The sequence below is a fragment of the Macaca thibetana genome, chromosome 14 (genome assembly GCF_024542745.1).
Source record: "Macaca thibetana thibetana isolate TM-01 chromosome 14, ASM2454274v1, whole genome shotgun sequence".
NCBI lineage: Eukaryota > Metazoa > Chordata > Mammalia > Primates > Cercopithecidae > Macaca > Macaca thibetana.
Window position 1 is genome coordinate 7,904,446 of NC_065591.1, and position 20,327 is coordinate 7,924,772.

Here is a 20,327-nt window from a genome sequence, read left to right on the forward strand (position 1 = left end):
TGTGCAGATGAAGTCTCCAGGTAGCATTCTTCAGAGAACATAGATTGTAAATTTTGCCTGTCAGACTGTTTTTCTCCTGGACCAGGAAAAAGACCTGGAAAAGGAAGAGGATTCTCTTTAGAATGTAGATTTCCCTCATGACAGGACTATTTCAATATATGGCAAAGAAACATAATTTGGAGCAAAATACTTTGATTTCTTTCAGGGCCTGCTATCTGTCATGTGATGCTATACTAGAGTCAGGCTGGAATTTGGTATCCTGTTTCTACAAAGAGTCTGCTTTATCAGTCTTAAGATCTGTTTTTACTGGTGAGTTTTGCCTGAATTCCAAAAGGGAGAAGGGAATAATGAGGCATATCTGACTGTCACTTCCCATCAAGGTCTGAACTAGTCGTTTGAAATGCCCTTCGCTGAGAGGAGAGGTCCATTCAGACGGTTGGGAGGCTTAGATTTTTATTTTTGGTTTACATTATTCAATGTGGAAGTGTTGAAATGTGGGGCCATTAAGAGATCTGCCCTATGGATGGATTAATCCATTTAAAAATTAATGAATTAATGACTTAATGAATTAGTGGATTATCACATGAGTGGGATTGGTTAAGAAGAGTCAGCCGGGCACAGTGGCTCACACCTGTAATTCCAATATTTTGGGAGGCCGAGGTGAGTGGATCACCTGAGATCAGGAATTTGAGACCAGCCTGGCCAACATGGCAAAACCCAGGCATGGTGGCAGGCGCCTGTAATCCCAGCTACTCAGGAGGCTGAGGCATGAGAATCACTTGAACCCAGGAGGCAGAGGTTGCAGTGAGCCAAGATCACACCATTGCACTCCAGCCTGGGGGACAGAGTGAGACTCTGTCTCGAAAAACAAAAGAAGAGGCAGAGAGACGTGAGCTAGACACTCAGCCCTCTGGCCATGTGATAGCCTGCATCACCTCAGGACTCTGTAGAGAGTTCTCATCAGCAAGAGGGCTCTCACCAGTTGTGCCCTCTCAACTTTGGACTTCCCAGCATCCAGAACTGTAAGAAATAAATTTTATTTATTATATTCAGTTTCAGGTATTCTGTTATAAGCAACAGCAAAAAGATTGTTATAAGCAACTGAAAACAGATTAAGACAGTGCTCAAGGTAAAATACCAATACACAACATACAATTTTTTTTTTTTTTTTTTTTTGAGACAGAGCGCTCTGTCACCTAGGCTGGAGTGCAGTGGCATGATCTTGGCTCACTGCAAGCTCTGCCTCCAGGTTCACACCGGTCTCCTGCCTCAGCCTCCCAAGTAGCTGGGACTACAGGCACCCGCCACCATGGCCGGCTAATTTTTTGTGTTTTTAGTAGAGACGGGGTTTCACCATGTTAGCCAGGATGGTCTCAATCTCCTGACCCCATGATCTGCCCACCTCGGCTGCCCAAAGTGCTGGGATTACAGGCATGAGCCACCACACCCGGCCACAACACACAAATTTTGTATACAGTGTGATTACAATTGTGTTTCAGTTTCCTCATCTGTAAAATGGGAATAGAAATAGCAGTCTGGAAGCGGTGTCTCACATCTGTAATCCTAGTGCTTTGGGAGACTGAGGCTGGCAGATTGCCTGAGCTCAAGAGTTCAAGACAAGCCTAGGCAACATGGTGAACCCCATCTCTACTAAAATACAGACAATTAGCCTGGTGTGATGCCATGCACCTGTCATGCCAGCTACTCGGGAGGCTGAGGCAGGAGAATTGCTTGAACCCAGGAGACAGAGGTTGCAATGAGCCTAGATCACGCCACTGCACTCCAGCCTGGGCGACAGAGTAAGACTCCATCTCCAAAAACACAGAAATAGTACCTACACTTCTTAGAATAGTGGTGAGGTTTAAATGAATTACTATTCATAATACAAACATTAGCCGGGTGTGATGATACGTGCCTGTAGTCCCAGCTACTCAGGAGGCTGAGGCAGGAGAATCACTTGAACCTGGGAGGTAGAGGTTGCAGTGAGTAAAGATCAAGCCATTGTACTCCAGCCTGCATGACAGAGTGAGACTCCGTCTGAACAAAAGAATTACTGTTCAGAGACACAGTTCATACTGCACAAGCCTTTGTTGAATAAAATAAATTCTGTCTTCTAAATAGCACATGAATGGGTGCCCCTCCTCTTCCCTGGTCCAAGTCACCATTATCTCTCTACCCTATTCCTTCCTTGGCCTAATGGGTTTCCTTGCATCCACCATTATGCTCCTCCAGTGCCTCCTACCTACTCAAGCTCAGGTGACCTTTTCAAAATGCAAATATGATGCACATGCTTAACACCCTTCAATGGCTCCCTATTGCACAGTCCACACTCCTTCATAGGACTGACAAGGCCTGAATGATTTGGCCCCTACCCACCTGTCCAGCCTCATCTTTACTATTGCCACTGAACCTCACACATGACCTCACTTTGACTTCACATATTACTGAGGTACCCTGGGGAGTTGCTTCCTGGTAGTCTGTAAGAGCCAGGATAATCAAAACCGTGTTTCCCTTGACCATAAGTGGAAATTGCACCCCATAGAGCAGACTGCCCCAGATTGCACACTTGGTTCTGTAGCCACCTGCTATGCCAGTCAACTTCCTGATTCTGTCAGAAATGTTTGAACCAGAGTGACTCCATCTTGAATAGAGTCTGGGTAAAATGAAGATAAGACCTTCAGAGCTGCATTCCCATGGGAGCAGGTATTCTTAGTCACAAGATAAGATAGGAGATCAGCAGGCTGACATCACAAGATATAGGTCACAAAGATCCTGCTGATAACACAAGATGTGGGGGGGAAAAAAAGCCCCCAAACCCAGTATCAAGCTGGCAATGAAAAACTCTAATTGTCCTCACTGCTGAAAATACAATAAATATAATGCATTAGAATGCTAAAAGACACTCCCACCAGTGCTATTACAGTTTACAAGTACCATGTCAACGTTTGGAAGTTACACTATGTGGTCTAAAAAGGGGAGGATCCCTCAGTCCTAGAAATCTCCACTCCTTTCCCAGTGTGAACTCCAAAGTATCCAAGACAGGTGTCAGCCAATTTAGATGGTTTTATTTTGCCAAGGTTAAGGATGCACCCATGACACAGTCACAGGAGGTCCTGACAACACGTGCCCAAGTTGTTCAGGGTACAGCTTGCTTTTATACCTTTTAGACATAATACATGTCAATACATGTAAGAGGCCGGGTGCAGTGGCTCATGCCTGTAATCCCAGCACTTTGGGAGGCCAAGGCAGGCAGATCACCTGAGGTCAGGAGTTCAAGACCAGCCTGGCCAACATGGTGAAACTCTGTCTCTACTAAAAATATAAACCTCTGTCTCTGCTAAAAATATAAAATATAAACTCTGTCTCTACCTAAAATACAAAAATTAGCTGGGCACAGTGGTGCATGTCTGTAATCCCAACTACGGAGGCTGAGGCATGAGGATCACTTGAACCTTGGAGGCAGTGGTTGCAGTGAGCTGAGATTGTGCCACTGTACACCAGCCTGGGTGACAGAAAGAGATTCCATCTCAAAAAAAAAAAAAAAAATACATGTAAGGTGTATATTCAGGTGTTCTGTTATAAGCAACAGAAAGGTGGGAAAACTTGAAGTGGGAGAATTTGAAGTGACCTGGAAAGGTGGGACAACTTGAAGTGAGGGCTTCCAGATTACAGGTAGATTTACAAATTTTCTGACTGGCAATTGGTTGAAAGAGTTAAGTTATTATCTAAAGACCTGGCATCAACAGAAAGAAATGTATGGGTTATCACAATAAGGGGTTGTGGAGACCAGAGTTTTATGATGCATATAAAGTCTCCAGGTAGCAGGCTTCAGAGAAAATAGACTGCAGATGTTTCTTATCAGACTTCAGGTCTGTGTTGATGTTAATGCTGGTTTGTTTTTCCTGAATTCCAAAAGGGAAGAGGGTATAATGAGGTATGTCCAACCCCCAATTCTTATCATGGCCTAGTTTTTCAGGTTAACTTTGGAATGCCCTCGGCTGACAGGGAGGTCGATTTAGATGGTTGTAGGGGGGCCTTAGAATTTTATTTTTAGTTTACACCAGAAAACTAATAAATAATCCACCCCTTGTTTAGCATATAATTAAGAAATCACCATAGGTATACTCAGTCAAGCAGCCCATGCCACTGCTCTACTTATAGAGTAGCTACCCTTTTATTCCTTTACTTTATTAATAAACTTGTTTTTAGGCCAGGTGCAGTGGCTCACACCTGTAATCCCATTGGGAGGCCAACGTGTGTAGATCACCTGAGGTCAGGAGTTTGAGACCAGCCTGGTCAACATGGTGAAACCCGTTTCTACTAAAAATACAAAAATTAGCCAGGTGTGGTGGTGGACACCTGTAATCCCAGCTACTCAGGAGGCTGAGGCAGGAGAACTGCTTGAAACTGGGAGGCAGAGCTTGCAGTGAGCTAAGATCATGCCACTGCACTCCAGTCTGGGCAACAGAGTAAGACCCCATCTCTAAAATAAAATAAAACAAAAATAAAACAAACTTGCTTTTACTTTCCTCTGTTGGCTTGCTCTTAAATTCCTTCCTGCATGAGGCCAAGAACCCATGTGGCCTCCTAGGCCAAGCCCCAATTTTGGGGTTTGCCTCGTGACAATTCCTTCATTCAGGAGGGATTTATTGCACTGTGGGCACACAGAGCTAAATCAGACCCAGCCTTGCTTCCTCTGGGCGAGGCTGTCTTCTTTTTGTTTGTTTGTTTGTTTTGTTTGTTTCTGAGATGGAGTCTCGCTCTGTCGCCCAGGCTAGGGTGCAGTGGCGCAATCTTGGCTCACTGCAAGCTCTGCCTCCCGGGTTCACGCCATTCTCCTGCCTCAGCCTCCCAAGTAGCTGGGACTACAGGCACCTGCCACCATGCCGGGCTAATCTTTTGTATTTTTAGTAGAGATGGGGTTTCACTGTGTTAGCCAGGATGGTCTCAATCTCCTGACCTTGTGATCCGTCCACCTCAGCCTCCTAAAGTGCTGGGATTACAGGCGTGAGCCACTGTGCCCGACCTGGGCCAGGCTGTCTTCTAAGTGCTTTACCTGAATTAACTAATTTCCTGCCAGATAGGCACTGTTTTTCTTTTTTTGAGATGGAGTCTCACTTTGTCATCAGGCTGGAGTGCAGTGGCTCGATCTCAGCTCACTGCAACCTCTGCCTCCCGGGTTCAAGTGATTCTGCTGCCTTAGCCTCCCGAGTAGCTGGGACTACAGGTGCGTGCCACCATGCCTAGCTAATTTTTGTTTTTTGTTTTTTTTTTTTTGAGACAGAGTCTCGCTCTGTCACCCAGGCTGGAATGCAGTGGCGCGATCTCGGCTCACTGCAAGCTCCGCCTCCCAGGTTCACGCCATTCTCCTGCCTCAGCCTCCTGAGTAGCTGGGACTACAGGCGCCTGCCACCGCGCCCGGCTAATTTTTTGTATTTTTAGTAGAGATGGGGTTTCACCGTGGTCTTGATCTCCTGACCTTGTGATCTGCCGGCCTCGGCCTCCCAAAGTGCTGGGATTACAGGCGTGAGCCACCATGCCCGGCTAATTTTTGTATTTTTTTAGTAGAGACAGTGTTTCACTATGTTGGCCAGAATAGTCTCGATCTCTTAACCTCGTGATCCACCCACCTTGGCTTCCCAAAGTGCTGGGATTACAGGCGTGAGCCACTGCACCCAGCCCAGATATTATTGGTTCCATTTTACTAGTAGGGAAAGTGAAGCACAGGGAGGTTAATTACCTTGCTCAAGGCTTTGTAGCTTGGCTCCAGAGCTGTGGTAAGGTTAACAAGCCTGAGTGCTATAAAGGCCTTGATGGACTTCAGAGGTAGAAACAATCATATTTAATTAGTGGGAGTCCAACAAGTATTCCTAATAAATAATTTGTATGTGCCTCACAGTTTCCAGGGTGGTTTTATGTGGATTCTTTCATTTTACTAGATGAGGCATATTAATGGAAAAACCAAACTCTGTAAAACATTTTAAAGAGGTTTATTCTCTGCCAATATGGGTGAACATAGCCTGGGGAACAGTCTCAAGATGTTCTGAGGAAGTGTGCCCAAGGTGGTTGGGTTACAGTTTGGTTTTATATGTTTTAAGGAGTTAGGAGTTATAAGCAAAGACAATAAATCAATACATGGAAGGGATACCTTGGTTTGTGAGAAAATATTTTAAATGGTTCATTTTCAAGGCATGATAAATTTAAGCTCTGAGAGCCAGCCTGTGAATGTAACAAACTGCATGGCTCATTCACCAAAAAGGTCATAATAAGCAAACAGAATGTAGAGGATGGGTCAGCCCATAAAAGGGAAGAAAATTTCGTTATTGGGAAATTGAAACTTAAGCAGGGAAGGTCACCAATGTATAACCTTACAAGGGGGATGATGAAACTTAGGCAATGTCTGGGATGATTGTAACCCTATAGTACTCAACCAGTGAGGAACTGGGGAAGGGAAGTGGGTGCTAGGAGATAAATTACCTGCTCTAGCTGCCCCAGGTATGCCTGCCTATCAGACACCCGATCTTGCAAGATGGCTATTAAATGTCTCACTTTCACTGTTCTTCATGCCTCTGAGTCCATTCTTCGGGTTTGGACAGGTGAACTTGCTTCTCACAAATCTGGGGGCTCATCCAGGATCTCTGTGCCTGTGTGGAGTGGGACTCTGGGAGAGAGGGGAGATGCATCCACCTGATTTAGGTGGCTCACTCTTTCTGGGCATCCGGCTCCCCACAGAGGCCCTAGACAAACCTGAGACTGTTATTCAGGAGGCAGTAGAGGTAACATAGGGAGAAAAGCAGGCACCATGGCAACCAGGCAACCTCGTACATGACCCAAGATCAGAAAATTGGAGAGCCAAGGACAGAAAATTGGATTATAAGTACTGCGTTGGTGGTTGGGCACTTTTGGAGGTCAAGTGTGTTTGAGAAGTATCTTCGATACAAAGTTGAGTGTGGAGTCCCAATCCATGGTCCCCTTCTCCTGCAAGGGAAACAGTTGGAGACAGATGAAGCAATTCTTGGAGTATGCAAGAAACTTCCAGTGGGGGGGTTGAGTAAACAGAGAAAAGCTCCAACACAGAGACTGACCGAAAGTGGGAAATAGGAATTCTAGGCCTAGGGGAAAAAGGAAAGAGGGAGCCAAAGAAACGTCCCCTGACATTCCCCCAGATAGTCCTTTGGGGGGAATGTTGTAGGTTTGGAGTAATAACCCTCGAACCAGGGACAGGGAAAAGCAAAAGATGATAAAGTATTGTTCTTTTATCTGGCCCAAAGACCCTATTCGTAAGCCTTTGGTCTTTTGGCCTAAGTTTGTCTCAGATGAGGACTGGATGTGCCAAGCCTTAATTCTCTATGTAAATAATAAAATCTCATCCTCCAAAGAAGAGATAGGTTACCCCTCTGTTGGATCAAGGAATTAGCCCCCATGAAGAGGAAAAGGAACCTAGTAAAAAGCTCTTACCCACCAAAAAGCCCTGGGACCCCATATCATGCTTACCACCTTTATACATCTCACAAAATAGGGGACAGGAAAATCAAGGGACAGCGGGGGGTTAGAGGAAGAAAGACCCAGAGCTGACCAACTGCTCCTTTAGATCCTTATCCAAATTTAAGAAAAGAATTAGAACAGTGTTGGGAACAGGCCCCCAAAACTGGCCATAAACAAAATCTCTGCAGCGCTGTGATATGTTCGTGATGGCTATGACACCCACACTGAAGGTTGTGGGTTTACCAGAATGAGGGCAAGGAACACGTGCCCCACCCAGGGAGGAAAACCGCTTAAAGGCATTCCTAAACCACAAACAATAGCATGAGTGATCTGTGCCTTAAGGACATGTTCCTGCTGCAGATAACTAGCCAGAGTCCATCCCTTTGTTTCCCATAAGAAATACTTTTAGTTAATCTATAATATATAGAAACAATGCTTATCACTGGCTTGCTGTCAATAAATATGTGGTTAAATCTCTGTTCATGGCTCTCAGCTGTGAAGGCTGTGAGATCCCTGATTTCCCACCCCACATTCTATATTTCTATGTATGTGTCTTTAATTCCTCTAGTGCTGCTAGGTTAGGGTATCCGTGACCAAGCTGGTCTTGGCAAACAGTGTAAGAGGGATATTGAGAACTTCCCTATCCCTTCCACACAGCAGTCATCTAGCATGTTCCCTCTTAGGGAAGTTCCCATGGGACAGGGAGAGATTGACTTTTTTTTTTTTTTTTTTTTTTTGAGACAGAGTCTTGCTCTGTTGCCCAGGCTGGAGTGCAGTGGCGCAATCTTGGCTCACTGCAAGCTCTGCCTCCCGGGTTCACACCGTTCTCCTGCCTCAGTCCCCCGAGTAGCTGGGACTACAGGTGCTCGCCACCACGCCCGGTTAATTTTTTGTATTTTTAGTAGAGATGGGGTTTCACTGTGTTAGCCAGGATGGTCTCGATCTCCTGACCTCATGATCCACCGCCTTGGCCTCCCAAAATGCTGGGATTACAGGCATGAGCCACCACACCCGGCCGAGACTGACTTTTTAAATGCTCCTCTTACAAGTACTGAAGTTAGGAATTTCAAGAAGGAAATGAAACTACTCCTAGAATATCTCCTCAGTTTAGCAGACCAGCTGCACCAATTCCTAGGACCCAGCTTTTACACCTGGGCTAAAATAATGCCTATTATAAATATTCTATTCATGGGAGAAGAAAGGGAAATGATTAGGAGAGTGGCCATGACCATCTGGGTGAGGCAACTCCGTCTTGGGCAAGGAGTCTTGCCAGCCCAACAAAAATTTCCAAATGTCAATCCCGAATAGGATAATAATGATCCCAGGGACTGAGGCCAAATGCATGAATGCAGGACCTCAGGGAATTAATAATTAAAGGAATCAAAGAGCTCCCTCCTGCAACACAAAATGTCTCAAAGGCATTCAAGATTCAACAAGAAAAAAACTCTCTCTGCACTCCTCCAGAGGCTCAGAGATCAGACGAAAAAAAAATTATTCCAGAGTAGATCTGGAGGACCCAGTAGGGCAAGGCCCTTTGAAGGTTAATTTTTTGTAAGTAAGAGCTGGCCTTACAGACCAGGGAGTGCAGTTGCAGGCATGGAGGTGGCAGGAACCACAGAGCTGGAGCAGACAGCCGAGATAAAGGTGGAAAGTGTGAGAGAGCTAGTGTGAGCAAATTGCTAATAAGAGAACTAATGTCTTTATTACACAAAGGGAGTCATTGGGGACCCTAGGCTCTGTGTGATGCAATACTTAGGAACTATGAGTGTATAGGGATTTATACACTTGCTAAACAAGTATATGGAAGTTGTGCAGCTTGTCAAAGGATAAACAAAAAGGTGATCAGAAAAAGGTGATGGGAGGAAGACCTCCCGGACTAAGACCATTTCAAAGCATTCAGGTAGATTTCACAGAAATGCCCAAAGCAGGAAGACTTAATTCTTTTTTTTTTTTTTTTTTTTTTTTTTTTTTTGAGACGGAGTCTTGCTCTGTTGCCCAGGCTGGAGTGCAGTGGCCAGATCTCAGCTCACTGCAAGCTCCGCCTCCTGGGTTCATGCCATTCTCCTGCGTCAGCCTCCCGAGTAGCTGGGACTACAGGCGTCTGCCACCTCGCCTGGCTAGTTTTTTTGTATTTTTTAGTAGAGACGGGGTTTCACCATGTTAGCCAGGATGGTCTCGATCTACTGACCTCGTGATCCGCCCATCTTGGCCTCCCAAAGTGCTGGGATTACAGGCTTGAGCCACCGCGCCTGGCCGAAGACTTAATTCTTTACTGGTGATCACAGATCACCTTTCTGGCTGGGTGGAAGCCTTTTGCTTTCCAACAGCCACTGGCAAGAATGTGGTCAAAATAATATTAGAACAGATTATACCTAGATTTGGCCTGGTGGAAAATATTAATTCAGACAATGGGAGCCACTTTATCTCAAGGGTGTTAAGGGGAATTATGGAATGTTTACAAATCAGATGGAATTAGCACACGACTTGGCATCCCCCTTCCTCTGGAAAGGTATAAAGAATGAATCAAACTCTCAAAAAGCATATCACAAAATGCCTTGGACCAAATGTCTCCCAATAGCACTCCTTAGAATTAGGACAGCCCCAGGAAAAGGCTTGGGATTGTCCCCCAATGAGTTATTATATGGACTCCCATATTTGGGCAGAGCTACAGATCTCCCCACTATGGAAATCAAGGATCAATTCTTAAAAAATCATATGCTGGGCCGGGCACGGTGGCTCAAGCCTGTAATCCCAGCACTTTGGGAGGCCGAGACGGGTGGATCACGAGGTCAGGAGATCGAGACCATCCTGGCTAACACGGTGAAACCCCATCTCTACTAAAAATACAAAAAACTAGCCGGGCGAGGTGGTGGGCGCCTGTAGTCCCAGCTACTCGGGAGGCTGAGGCAGGAGAATGGTGTAAACCTGGGAGGCGGAGCTTGCAGTGAGCTGAGATCCGGCTACTGCACTCCAGCCTGGGCGACAGAGCGAGACTCCATCTCAAAAAAAAAAAATCATATGCTGGCCATATCCTCCACTCTGTCATCCCTTACGTTAAAAGGACTTCTGACTCAAACTTAGCCTCATGAGTTCACAGTTCACCACTTACAGCCTGGTGACTTAGTGCTGATTAAGACTTGGAAAGAAGACAAGATCCACCCATGCTGGGAAGGTCCATATCCAATGCTTTTAACCACTGAAACAGCCACGTGAACAGCTGAATAGGAATGGACTCACTATACTTGAGCCAAGGGACTAGTAAAAGAGACCCCAGAAGGGAGGGAAAAAGACCAATGAAAAGTGCATGGGTCACCTCAGGAACCCTTAAAGTTAACTCTGAGAAAGATCTAAAAAGAAAACATGGCTGGGCATGGTGGCTCACATTTGTAATCCCAGCACTTTGGGAGGCTGAGGTGGGTGAATCACCTGAGGTCAGGAGTTTGAGACCAGCCTGACCAACAAGGAGAAACCCTGTCTCTACTAAAAATACAAAATTAGCCAGGCATGGTGGCGCATGCCTGTAATCCCAGCTACTCAGGAGGCTGAGGCAGGGGAATTGCTTGAACCCGGGAGGTGGAGGTTGCGGTGAGCCAAGATTGTGCCATTGCACTCCAGCCTAGGCAACAAGAGTGAAACTCTGTCAAAAAAAAAAAGAAAGGAAGGAAGGAAGGAAGAAAACATGGGCTGGTCCTATTTCTGGAAGCCAGTATGACTGGGATGGGCTACTATACAAAGAGCAGAAGGTCAGAATAGTAACTGGCAGGAGACTCCTCCCTACCCAATCATCAGGTTGGTGATTAATGTGACCAAGATAGCAGGACTCCAAACTACAAGATTTAATGCCAGGTCTTACCTTGTGGGAATTTGGAAAATCAGAGACAGCTCTCACAGGTGGATAAATATATTTGCCCTGAACCAAAAAATAAGGTTGGGATTTCACCATGTTGACCAGGCTGGTCTCAAACTCCTGACCTCAGATGATCTGTCTGCCTCAGCCCCCCAAAGTGCTGGGATTATAGGCGTGAGCCACCATGCCCAGCCAACAACTCCATTTTGAGTAGGAGCTGGGTGAAATAAGGCTGAGACCTACAGGGCTGCATAGGTTAAGGCACTATTAGTCAAAGAATAAGATAGGAGGTCGGCACAAGATACAAGTCATAAAGACCTTGCTGGTAAAACAGATTGTGGCAAAGAAACTGGCAAAACCCCACCAAAACCAAGATGGCAGTAAAAGGGACCTCTGATTGTCCTCATTGCTCATTATACACTAATTATAATGCTATAATAAAAGAAACTCCTACCAGCACAATGGCAGTTTACAGATGCCATGGCAATGTCAGGAAGTTACCCTATATGGTCTAAAAGGGGGAGGAACCCTCAGTTCTAGGAATTGCCCACCCCTTTCCTGGAAAACTCATTAATAATCCACCCCTCGTTTAGCATATAATCAAGAAATAACTATAAATATACTTAGTCCAGCAGCCCAAACTGCTGCTTTGTTCTATGGAGTAGCCATTCTTTTATTCCTTTACTTTATTAATAAACTTGCTTTCACTTTACTCTATGGATTTGCCTTGAATTCTTTCTCGTATGAGGTCCAAGAACCCTCTCTTGGGGTCTGGATCAGACCCCTTTCTAGTAACAACAGCACAGTCTAGAATCTGATAGCCCTAATATTTGTTTCCCAGCCCAGTCACTTAGAGGCTAGGTGTTTTTGACCTCTCTTTTGTGCCTCAACTTTCTCATTTATAAAAATGGGTACAAAGCCGGGTGCAGTGGCTCACACCTGTAATCCCAGCACTTTGAGAGGCCAAGGCAGGTAGATTGCAAGGTCAAGAGATCGAGATCATCCTGGCCAACATGGTGAAACCCCATCTCTACTAAAAATACAAAAATTAGCTGGGAGTGGTGGCACACGCCTGTGGTCCCAGCTACTTGGGAGGCTGAGGCAGGAGAATCTCTTGAACCCAGGAGGCAGAGGTTGCAGTGAGCCGAGATCGCGCCATTGCACTCCAGCCTGGAAGACAAAGCAAGACCCTGTCTCAAAAAAAAAAAAAAAAAAAAAAAAAAAAGAAGAAGAAGCAGAAGAAGAAGAAGACGGAATAAAAGTTGTTTGTTTTGAGACAGGGTCTCACTCTGTAACCCGGCGGGGAGTGCCATGCTGCACTCATAGCTCACTACAACCTCGAACTTCCAGGCTCAAGCAATCCTTCCACCTTGGCCTCCCAAGTAGCTTGGACTACAGGTGTGTGACACCACATTGTGGGACACCGCCCCCAATATTTCAATGTTTGTTCTTTCTATTTTCCATAAGTGTCAGCTGGCTGAGAAATAAAGAGAGACAGTAAAAAGAGAGGAATTTTACAACTGGGCTGCCAGGAGTAACATCACATATCGGTAGGACCATGATGCCCACCTGAGTCTCAGACCAGCAAGTTTTTATTAAAGGTTTCAAAAGGGGAGGGGGTGTAAGAACAGGGAGTAGGTACAAAGATCACATGCTTCAAAGGGCAAAAAGCAGAACTACTAATAAGGGTCTAACAAAGATCACAGCAAAGAGCAAAAGCAGAACCACTGATAAGGGTCTATGTTCAGCGGTGCACGTATTGTCTTGATAAACATCTTAAACAAAAGAAAACAGGGTTTGAGAGCAGAGAACCAGTCTGACCACAAATTTACCAGGGCGGAGTTTTTCTCCACCCCAGTAAGCCTGAGGGCACAGCAGGAGACCAGGGCATATCTCCATCCTTATCTCAACCGCATAAGACAGACATTCCCAGAGCAGCCGTTTATAGACCTCCCCCCAGGAATGCATTTCTTTCCCAGGGTATATTAATATTCTTTGCTAGGAAAATAATTTAGCCATCTGTCTCCTACTTGCACGTCCGTTTATAGGCTCTCTGCAAGAAGAAAAATATGGCTGTTTTTGCCCGACCCCACAGGCAGTCAGACCTTATGGTTGTCTTCCCTTGTTTCCTAAAAATCACGGTTATTCTGTTCTTTTTCAAGGTGCACTGATTTCATGTTGTTCAAACACACGTTTTACAATCAATTTGTACAGTTAACACAATTATCACAGTGGTCCTGACGTACATCCTCAGTTTACAAAGATAACAGGATTAAGAGATTAAAGTAAAGACTGGCATAAGAAATTATAAGAGCATTATTTTGGAACTGATAAATATCCATGAAATCTTCACAATTTATGTTCCTCTGCCACGGCTCCAGCTGGTCCCTCCATTTGGCGTCCCTGACTTCCCGCAACACCACCACACCCAGCTAATTTTTTATTTTATTTTATTTTTTGGTTAGAGATGGGGTCTCAATATGTTGTCAGGAGTGGTTTCAAACTCCTGGGCTCAAGTAATCCTCCCGCCTCAGCCAAATTGCTGGGATTACAGGCATGAGCCACTGCTCCCAGCTTACAATAAAAGCATTTGCCTCATGCCATTGCAAGGATTAAATAACAATGCACTTGTGCTTAGCACAGTGCCTGACATAGAGCAAGTGCTCAGAAAACAAGTTAAATGATATGCCAGGCAAGGTGTCAGAGCCCTGGAATGGGGAAATGTTTGACTTGTGGGTTGGTAAGAAGGATTTACTGACAACAGTATAGGTTTGAAAAGGAAAGTTTTTTGTTTTTTGGGTTTTTTTTTTTTGAGACGGAGTTTCACTCTTGTTGCCCAGGCTGCAGTGCAATGGTGCCATCTTGCCTCACTGTAACCTCTGCCTCCCAGGTTCAAGTGATTATCCTGCCTCTGGCTCCTGAGTAGCTGGGATTACAGGCATGAACCACCATGCCTGGCTAATTTTGTATTTTTAGTAGAGACGGGGTTTCTCCATGTTGGTTAGGCTAGTCTTGAACTCCCAACCTCAGGTGGTCTGCCCGCCTTGGCCTCCCAAAGTGCTGGGATTACATGTGTGAGCCACCGTGCCCGGCTGGAAAGTTTTATTAGAAAGAAAGAACGCTGCAGAGGAGTGCAGAGGGATGCCCCAGCAAGAAAGAACTGACCATGCTGGTGGATTTTCCTTAGGGGGTATTTATGGACCTTAAAGAGGAAGCTTGAGGGCAATTTGGACCACACTAGCCACGTAGGTCATGATAAATGATTACATTCATAGTAATTCTGGTGCCTTAATGTCAGCAAGGGTTGCAAAGTGAGTTTTGGCATGGCATTCCCGAGTGTATAGAAATTCTAGTTGCTTATACATTTTAAGTTTAAAAGAGTCCTGGAACCAGATGCTAACATTAGATACTAGGGTAGTTTAATTACTTTTAAAGTCCTCAGGTAAGGAGTTTTAGTCTCCAGGACCTGTTCAAAGGTCGCCAGGTGATTTTTGCTCTCCTCATGATACAATAAGATGCTGGCTTATTTGACTGGTCACAGATGATGCATCGAATGTTCTGGGTCTGTTAAGCCTCACAATAGCTCAGGTTTTATCTTAATTGTACAGATAATAATAGCACATGCTGACTAGGTGCCAGGCATTGTTTTAAGCATTTTGCTAACTTAGTCCTCACAGCAATCCTAAAAGGTAGGTGCTACATATTACAATACCTGCTGTACTGGGGAGGAGACAAAGCATAAGAAACTTGATTAAGTTCACAAGCAGTGGCGCGATCCTGGCTCACTGCCACCTCCAACTCCTGGGCTCAAGCGATCCTCCCGCCTTGGCCTCCCAAAGTGCTGGGATTACAGGCGTGAGCTACCGCGCCCAGCTCAGGGTCTACACTCTTAACTGTACTGCCTTTCAACAGCATGTGAGGAACAGAGAGAGGAGAGAGAGACTCCCATTACCAATCAGGAGCTCCAGGTGTATTTCAAACCCTAGGATTATCACCGTGTGCAGCAGATGGCGCCCTGGAGCGTAGCAATAGGCCGGACCTGTACACGGAGTCAAAACTACCATACCCACAATGCTATGGGGTATCAAAGTCCAACCCTACTGGTTAGCTGTCCGAGGTAGTGCCTGTGCGCGCTCCTGTGGGAAATTGTGTACTGAGGCCATTCGGGACCTTCCTTTATTTGCATAAGACAAGTTAAAAAGTGTTTTATCCTCCTCTTATCCTCCTTGTCTTACTAGTTGGCGAGCAATAGGGCTGAAACAAGGCTGCTGTTTGTTGGCCTCACCTGCGCTAGCCTAACGTGAGGACCCTTGACCTCTGGGCCAAGATGGTGGCGCCCAGAGCTTCGCTCTTGCTGCTGCCCTGAGGTGAACTGAAGCCAGCAGCCCCGCATCATGTCGAAGCTCGGCCGGACCACCCGGGGCCTCAGGAAGCCCGAGGTCGGCGGTGTGATCCGGACCATCGTGCGGGCAGGCCTGGCCATGCCCGGGCCCCCACTAGGCCCAGTGCTGGGTCAGGTGCGGCCGTGTTGGGAACCCGACGTGGGGGTTGTCGAGGGTGGTGGAAACTAGGACGCGGATGGACGGCGCTGGCTCTGGAACTACCGGGGCCTGGGTTCAGAGCTCGGCTCTGCTTCTCACACGCTTTACGTCCTTGTGCTGGTTACAAAGGCTCTTCCGCCTGGGCTTCCTCATCCCTTCCCAATGTGCTGTGATGAGGATAACGTGGGAAGATGCGTACAGATCTTCTGGCTCACGGAGGGGTAGTTGAATCTGGGTAGAGATAGGAACACAGAGAAGTGAAGACGAAGGAGGGAATGGACGGCGCCTCCTGGGCGGTAGGAAGCCGTCCCCTCCTCCCACCACTAACCCCCTCTGCTTCCCTCACAGAGAGGTGTTTCCATCAACCAATTTTGCAAGGAGTTCAATGAGAGGACAAAGGACATCAAAGAAGGCATTCCTCTGCCTACCAAGATTTTTGTGAAGGTGGAGTCTGGACCGATCCCTGGTTTCTTTCTCCCTCTGTTCTTCCTCGGCCCTGGGGCTGGTCATCTGGGGTTTTCTCAGCTCCTGACTTGACTTCCTATTACTGGGCTCCACTTTCCCCATTTAGGACTAGACCATATTTTTTCTGAACCAGCCCCATCTTGCCATGTTGCAGTTCCTCCTTTGCCCCTCCATCTCACTGGGCCTTCCAGAGCAGAATTAGGGCAGGAATAGAGAGGACAGGGTTGTTTGTTGCAGATTTATTTTTTCTTTCTTTTTTTTTTTTTTGAAATGGAGTTTTGCCCTTGTCGCCCAGGCTGGAGTGCAATGGCACTATCTCGGCTCACTGCAACCTCCTTCTCCCGGGTTCAAGCAATTCTCCTGCCTCAGCCTCCTGAGTAGCTGGGATTACAGGCGCCTGCCACCATGTCTGCTAATTTTTTGTATTTTTAGTAGAGATGGGGTTTCACCATGTTGGTCAGGCTGGTCTTGAACTCCTGTCCTCAGGTGATCCACCCACCTTTTCCTCCCAAAGTGCTGGGATTACAGGCATGAGCCACTGCGCCTGGCCCAGATTTATTTTTTTCTTGTGATTCTGTGGTCTTTTTGAGGGATGCCATAGGAAAGTGAGATGAAGGAAGCAGGGACAGGACATTAGAAGTTCCCTGGGATGGGGCAGCAGGAAGAGAGAATCTCATATTTCTTTTTTCTGTTAAGCCTGACAGGACATTTGAAATCAAGATTGGACAGCCCACTGTTTCCTACTTCTTGAAGGCAGCAGCTGGAATTGAAAAGGGGGCCCGGCAAACAGGTGAGGGTCAGGGTAGGCGTCTGAGATTCTGGGGACTCCAGAATCTCAGTAACACCTGAAGAACCACTTGTTCCTTCCTTCTAGGGAAAGAGGTGGCAGGCCTGGTGACCTTGAAGCATGTGTATGAGATTGCCTGCATCAAAGCTCAGGATGAGGCATTCGCCCTGCAGGACGTACCCCTGTCCTCTGTTGTCCGCTCCATCATCGGATCTGCCCGTTCTCTGGGCATTCGTGTGGTGAAGGAGTAAGTGTCCTGGCAGGTGCAGTGTGACGAGAGGGCCCAGAAAGCTCTGGACTCGGGCAGAGCTGAGAGGGCCCATTGCAGTGGGAAAGTCAGTTTTTAAGTCAAGGGACCCTAGATTCTAGAGGATAGGGTGGGTGTGGGAGACCACATTCATTGATTTGGAATACTCTTATTGGGCACCTGTTATGTATTAGATGTTGTTCTGCAAATGTTCTAAGAAATGGAAAGCTCTCCATGAAGGATCCAAGTGGGAGAAGTTCAGTGTCACCCGGGTCTGTCGTCCTAGACCTAGGCGAGTGGAGAATGGTTTGAGGGAAGGACCAGTGGGGAAAGATTTTTGAGCTGTGTCAGGTTCATGCTTGCTCCTGAGGCAAACAGGAGACCCCCGTTATGGGGCTTCAGATGACTTCAGGAATTGTTTCATTGAAGTAAGATGTTGGGTGGGAGAGTGTCTGGCCTAGACAATGGCTGGAACAGAGATAGCACTCAACCTTTTACTGGCTTCTTGCTGCTGTGTCACATCCCATGTCAAGGCTGACAATTGATTATTTCCCGAGAAGAGTGGGATTAAGCATGGAGCAGACACAGACTTGACTTTTCTTAAATCTTTTCTTTTATTGGGAACATGGAGATGGGTAAATCTGACCCCAGCCCTGGGACAGACATACATGCTCAGCCCCGTGACTTCATTGTACAGCATATTTTGGGGCACAGAGTACCCCAGTTAATCTGGACTGGGGTCTGGCTGACACCTCAAAGGATGAGTAGGGATTTAATAAGGGAACAAAAGATAGGGGTTTTGGGGGTTGGGAGATGGTGTCCCTGGAAAGCAAAGGTATAGAGGCTGGGAAGTCAGGGAGGGAGAAGGGGCCAGGCAAGCTGGGCTCTGAGACAGAGGCCCCTTTGAGCCCCTGCAAGACATGGGGTCCTGTGAGCTCCCACTGGTGACTCATCATGCGCCAACCATCTGTCTGTCTTCACTTGCAGCCTCAGTTCAGAAGAACTTGCAGCTTTCCAGAAGGAACGAGCCATCTTCCTCGCTGCTCAGAAGGAGGCAGATTTGGCCGCCCAGGAGGAAGCTGCCAAGAAGTGACCCTTGCCCCCCTTCTCCCAGATATCAAAGGAGGCAGCTGGGAAGGGGGCCAGTTGCAAAGGCTGTGCCCCAGGGGAGGAAGGAGGTCACACCAGTATGATGATGGTTTTCGTGACTTTGAATGATGTATTTTTGTACATTTAGCTGTATTGAGGCATCAGGCCTGAATAAACATCCTTTCTTACCCACTGTCATCTTCTATCTTGGGACCTCAGGGAAGGGGACCAGTACTGGTGGTAGCCAACATGGGCAGACATTAGGAAATTGGGGTCTTCATGTTGCTTCTCAGATGTGCAAATTGAGGTTCAGCCAAGCAAAGTAACTTGCCCAGGTCCTTTTTTTTCTTTTAAGTTATAATTTTGTTTTATTGCCCAGGTTCTGAATTGGTGCCAGAGGTAGGAATAGAACACAGGGCTTCTCATTTGAAATCTTTTGTTCTTCCCCTCCCCAGGCTGGGAACCATAGGTGCTAGGCCTGGGGTGTATTGCTTGCTTCTTCCATCAAAAATCTCTTTTATCTCCTAATGATTTGCCACCTCAGCAGAAACAGGTCCCTGTGGAGGTCTCAGCTCAGCCCCAGGCAGGGTTACTACATGGAGTGCCCAGATCCCAGGGGCTACCTCAGGCCCTTCTATTAAGCTCCTGACCCTGGCTCTGGGTCAGATGTTGGCTGAACATGAACTATTGTAGGGCTGACAGCTACAGACCACAGAAAGAGCAAAGCTTCAGCAGGTTCCTGCCTGATGCAGAAGTCCTCGGGAAGCCCTTGGCCTTTTATTTCCTCATTGTCCTTTCAGAGAAGAGAGCAGCAGTTGGGGGAGAAAGAAGTTTTGTGTTTACTGAACATCTGTTATGTGCTAGACACTTCATTTTATACTGATAAAATATGGAAAGCATAGATAAACACCTAAAAGAAAAGAAAATCCTCACGTTATCCCACCACCCAGATGAGACTTCTGCCAATGTTTGTTGTATATCTTTTCTGCTCTTTTTTTTTTCTTTGTGTATTTATGTATAATGCTTTTTGAAAAAGCAAACTGGGGTCATCCTCTATAGAGCTGTATAATGCTGTATACTTTTAACTTGGCAACTATTTAGAACATTTAAAAATTATCTTTTTTTTTTTTTTTGAGGCGGAGTCTCGCTCTGTCGCCCAGGCTGGAGTGCAGTGGCCGGATCTCGGCTCACTGCAAGCTCCGCCTCCCGGATTTACGCCATTCTCCTGCCTCAGCCTCCTGAGTAGCTGGGACTACAGGCGCCCGCCACCTCGCCCGGCTAGTTTTTTGTATTTTTTTTTTTAGTAGAGACGGGGTTTCACTGTGTTAGCCAGGATGGTCTCCATCTCCTGACCTCGTGATCCGCCCTTCTCGGCCTCCCAAAGTGTTGGGATTACAGGCTTGAGCCACCGCGCCCGGCATTTTTTTTTTTTTTTTTTTGAGACGGAGTCTCCGTTCTGTCGCCCAGGCTGGAGTGCAGTGCATGATCTTGGCTCACTGCAAGCTCTGCCTCCCAGGTTCACGCCATTCTCCTGCCTCAGCCTCCTAAGTAGCTGGGACTACAGGCGCCCGCCACCATGCCCGGCTAATTTTTTTTGTATTTTTACTAGAGACGGGGTTTCACTGTGTTAGCCAGGATGGTCTCGATCTCCTGACCTCATAATCTGCCCGCCTCCGCCTCCCAAAGTGCTGGGATTACAGGTGTGAGCCACCACGCCTAGCCTAAAAATTGTCTTTCTAAAACAATTTTAAATGATGGCTTAGGTTTTTTTTTTTTTTTTTTTTTTTTTTTTTTTTTTTTTTTTTTTTTTTTGTGAGATGGAGTCTGACTCTGTTACCCAGGCTGGAGTGCAGTGGCACGATCTTG

General features: G+C 46.5%; 1 protein-coding gene across 1 annotated transcript in view; it reads left to right on the forward strand.

Annotated features, from left to right (window-relative positions):
* MRPL11 (mitochondrial ribosomal protein L11) overlaps positions 1 to 18,649 on the forward strand; it is a 242,991-nt gene extending 224,342 nt beyond the window's left edge. Inside the window, exons 2-6 of the mRNA XM_050756822.1 lie at positions 15,652 to 15,849; positions 16,222 to 16,317; positions 17,035 to 17,128; positions 17,213 to 17,372; positions 18,360 to 18,649. Of these exons, the coding sequence (XP_050612779.1) occupies positions 15,727 to 15,849; positions 16,222 to 16,317; positions 17,035 to 17,128; positions 17,213 to 17,372; positions 18,360 to 18,465 (579 nt within the window). The 5' untranslated portion in view covers positions 15,652 to 15,726 and the 3' untranslated portion in view covers positions 18,466 to 18,649. The remainder of the gene's footprint in view (positions 1 to 15,651; positions 15,850 to 16,221; positions 16,318 to 17,034; positions 17,129 to 17,212; positions 17,373 to 18,359) is intronic.
* The last annotated feature ends 1,678 nt before the right edge of the window (positions 18,650 to 20,327 follow it).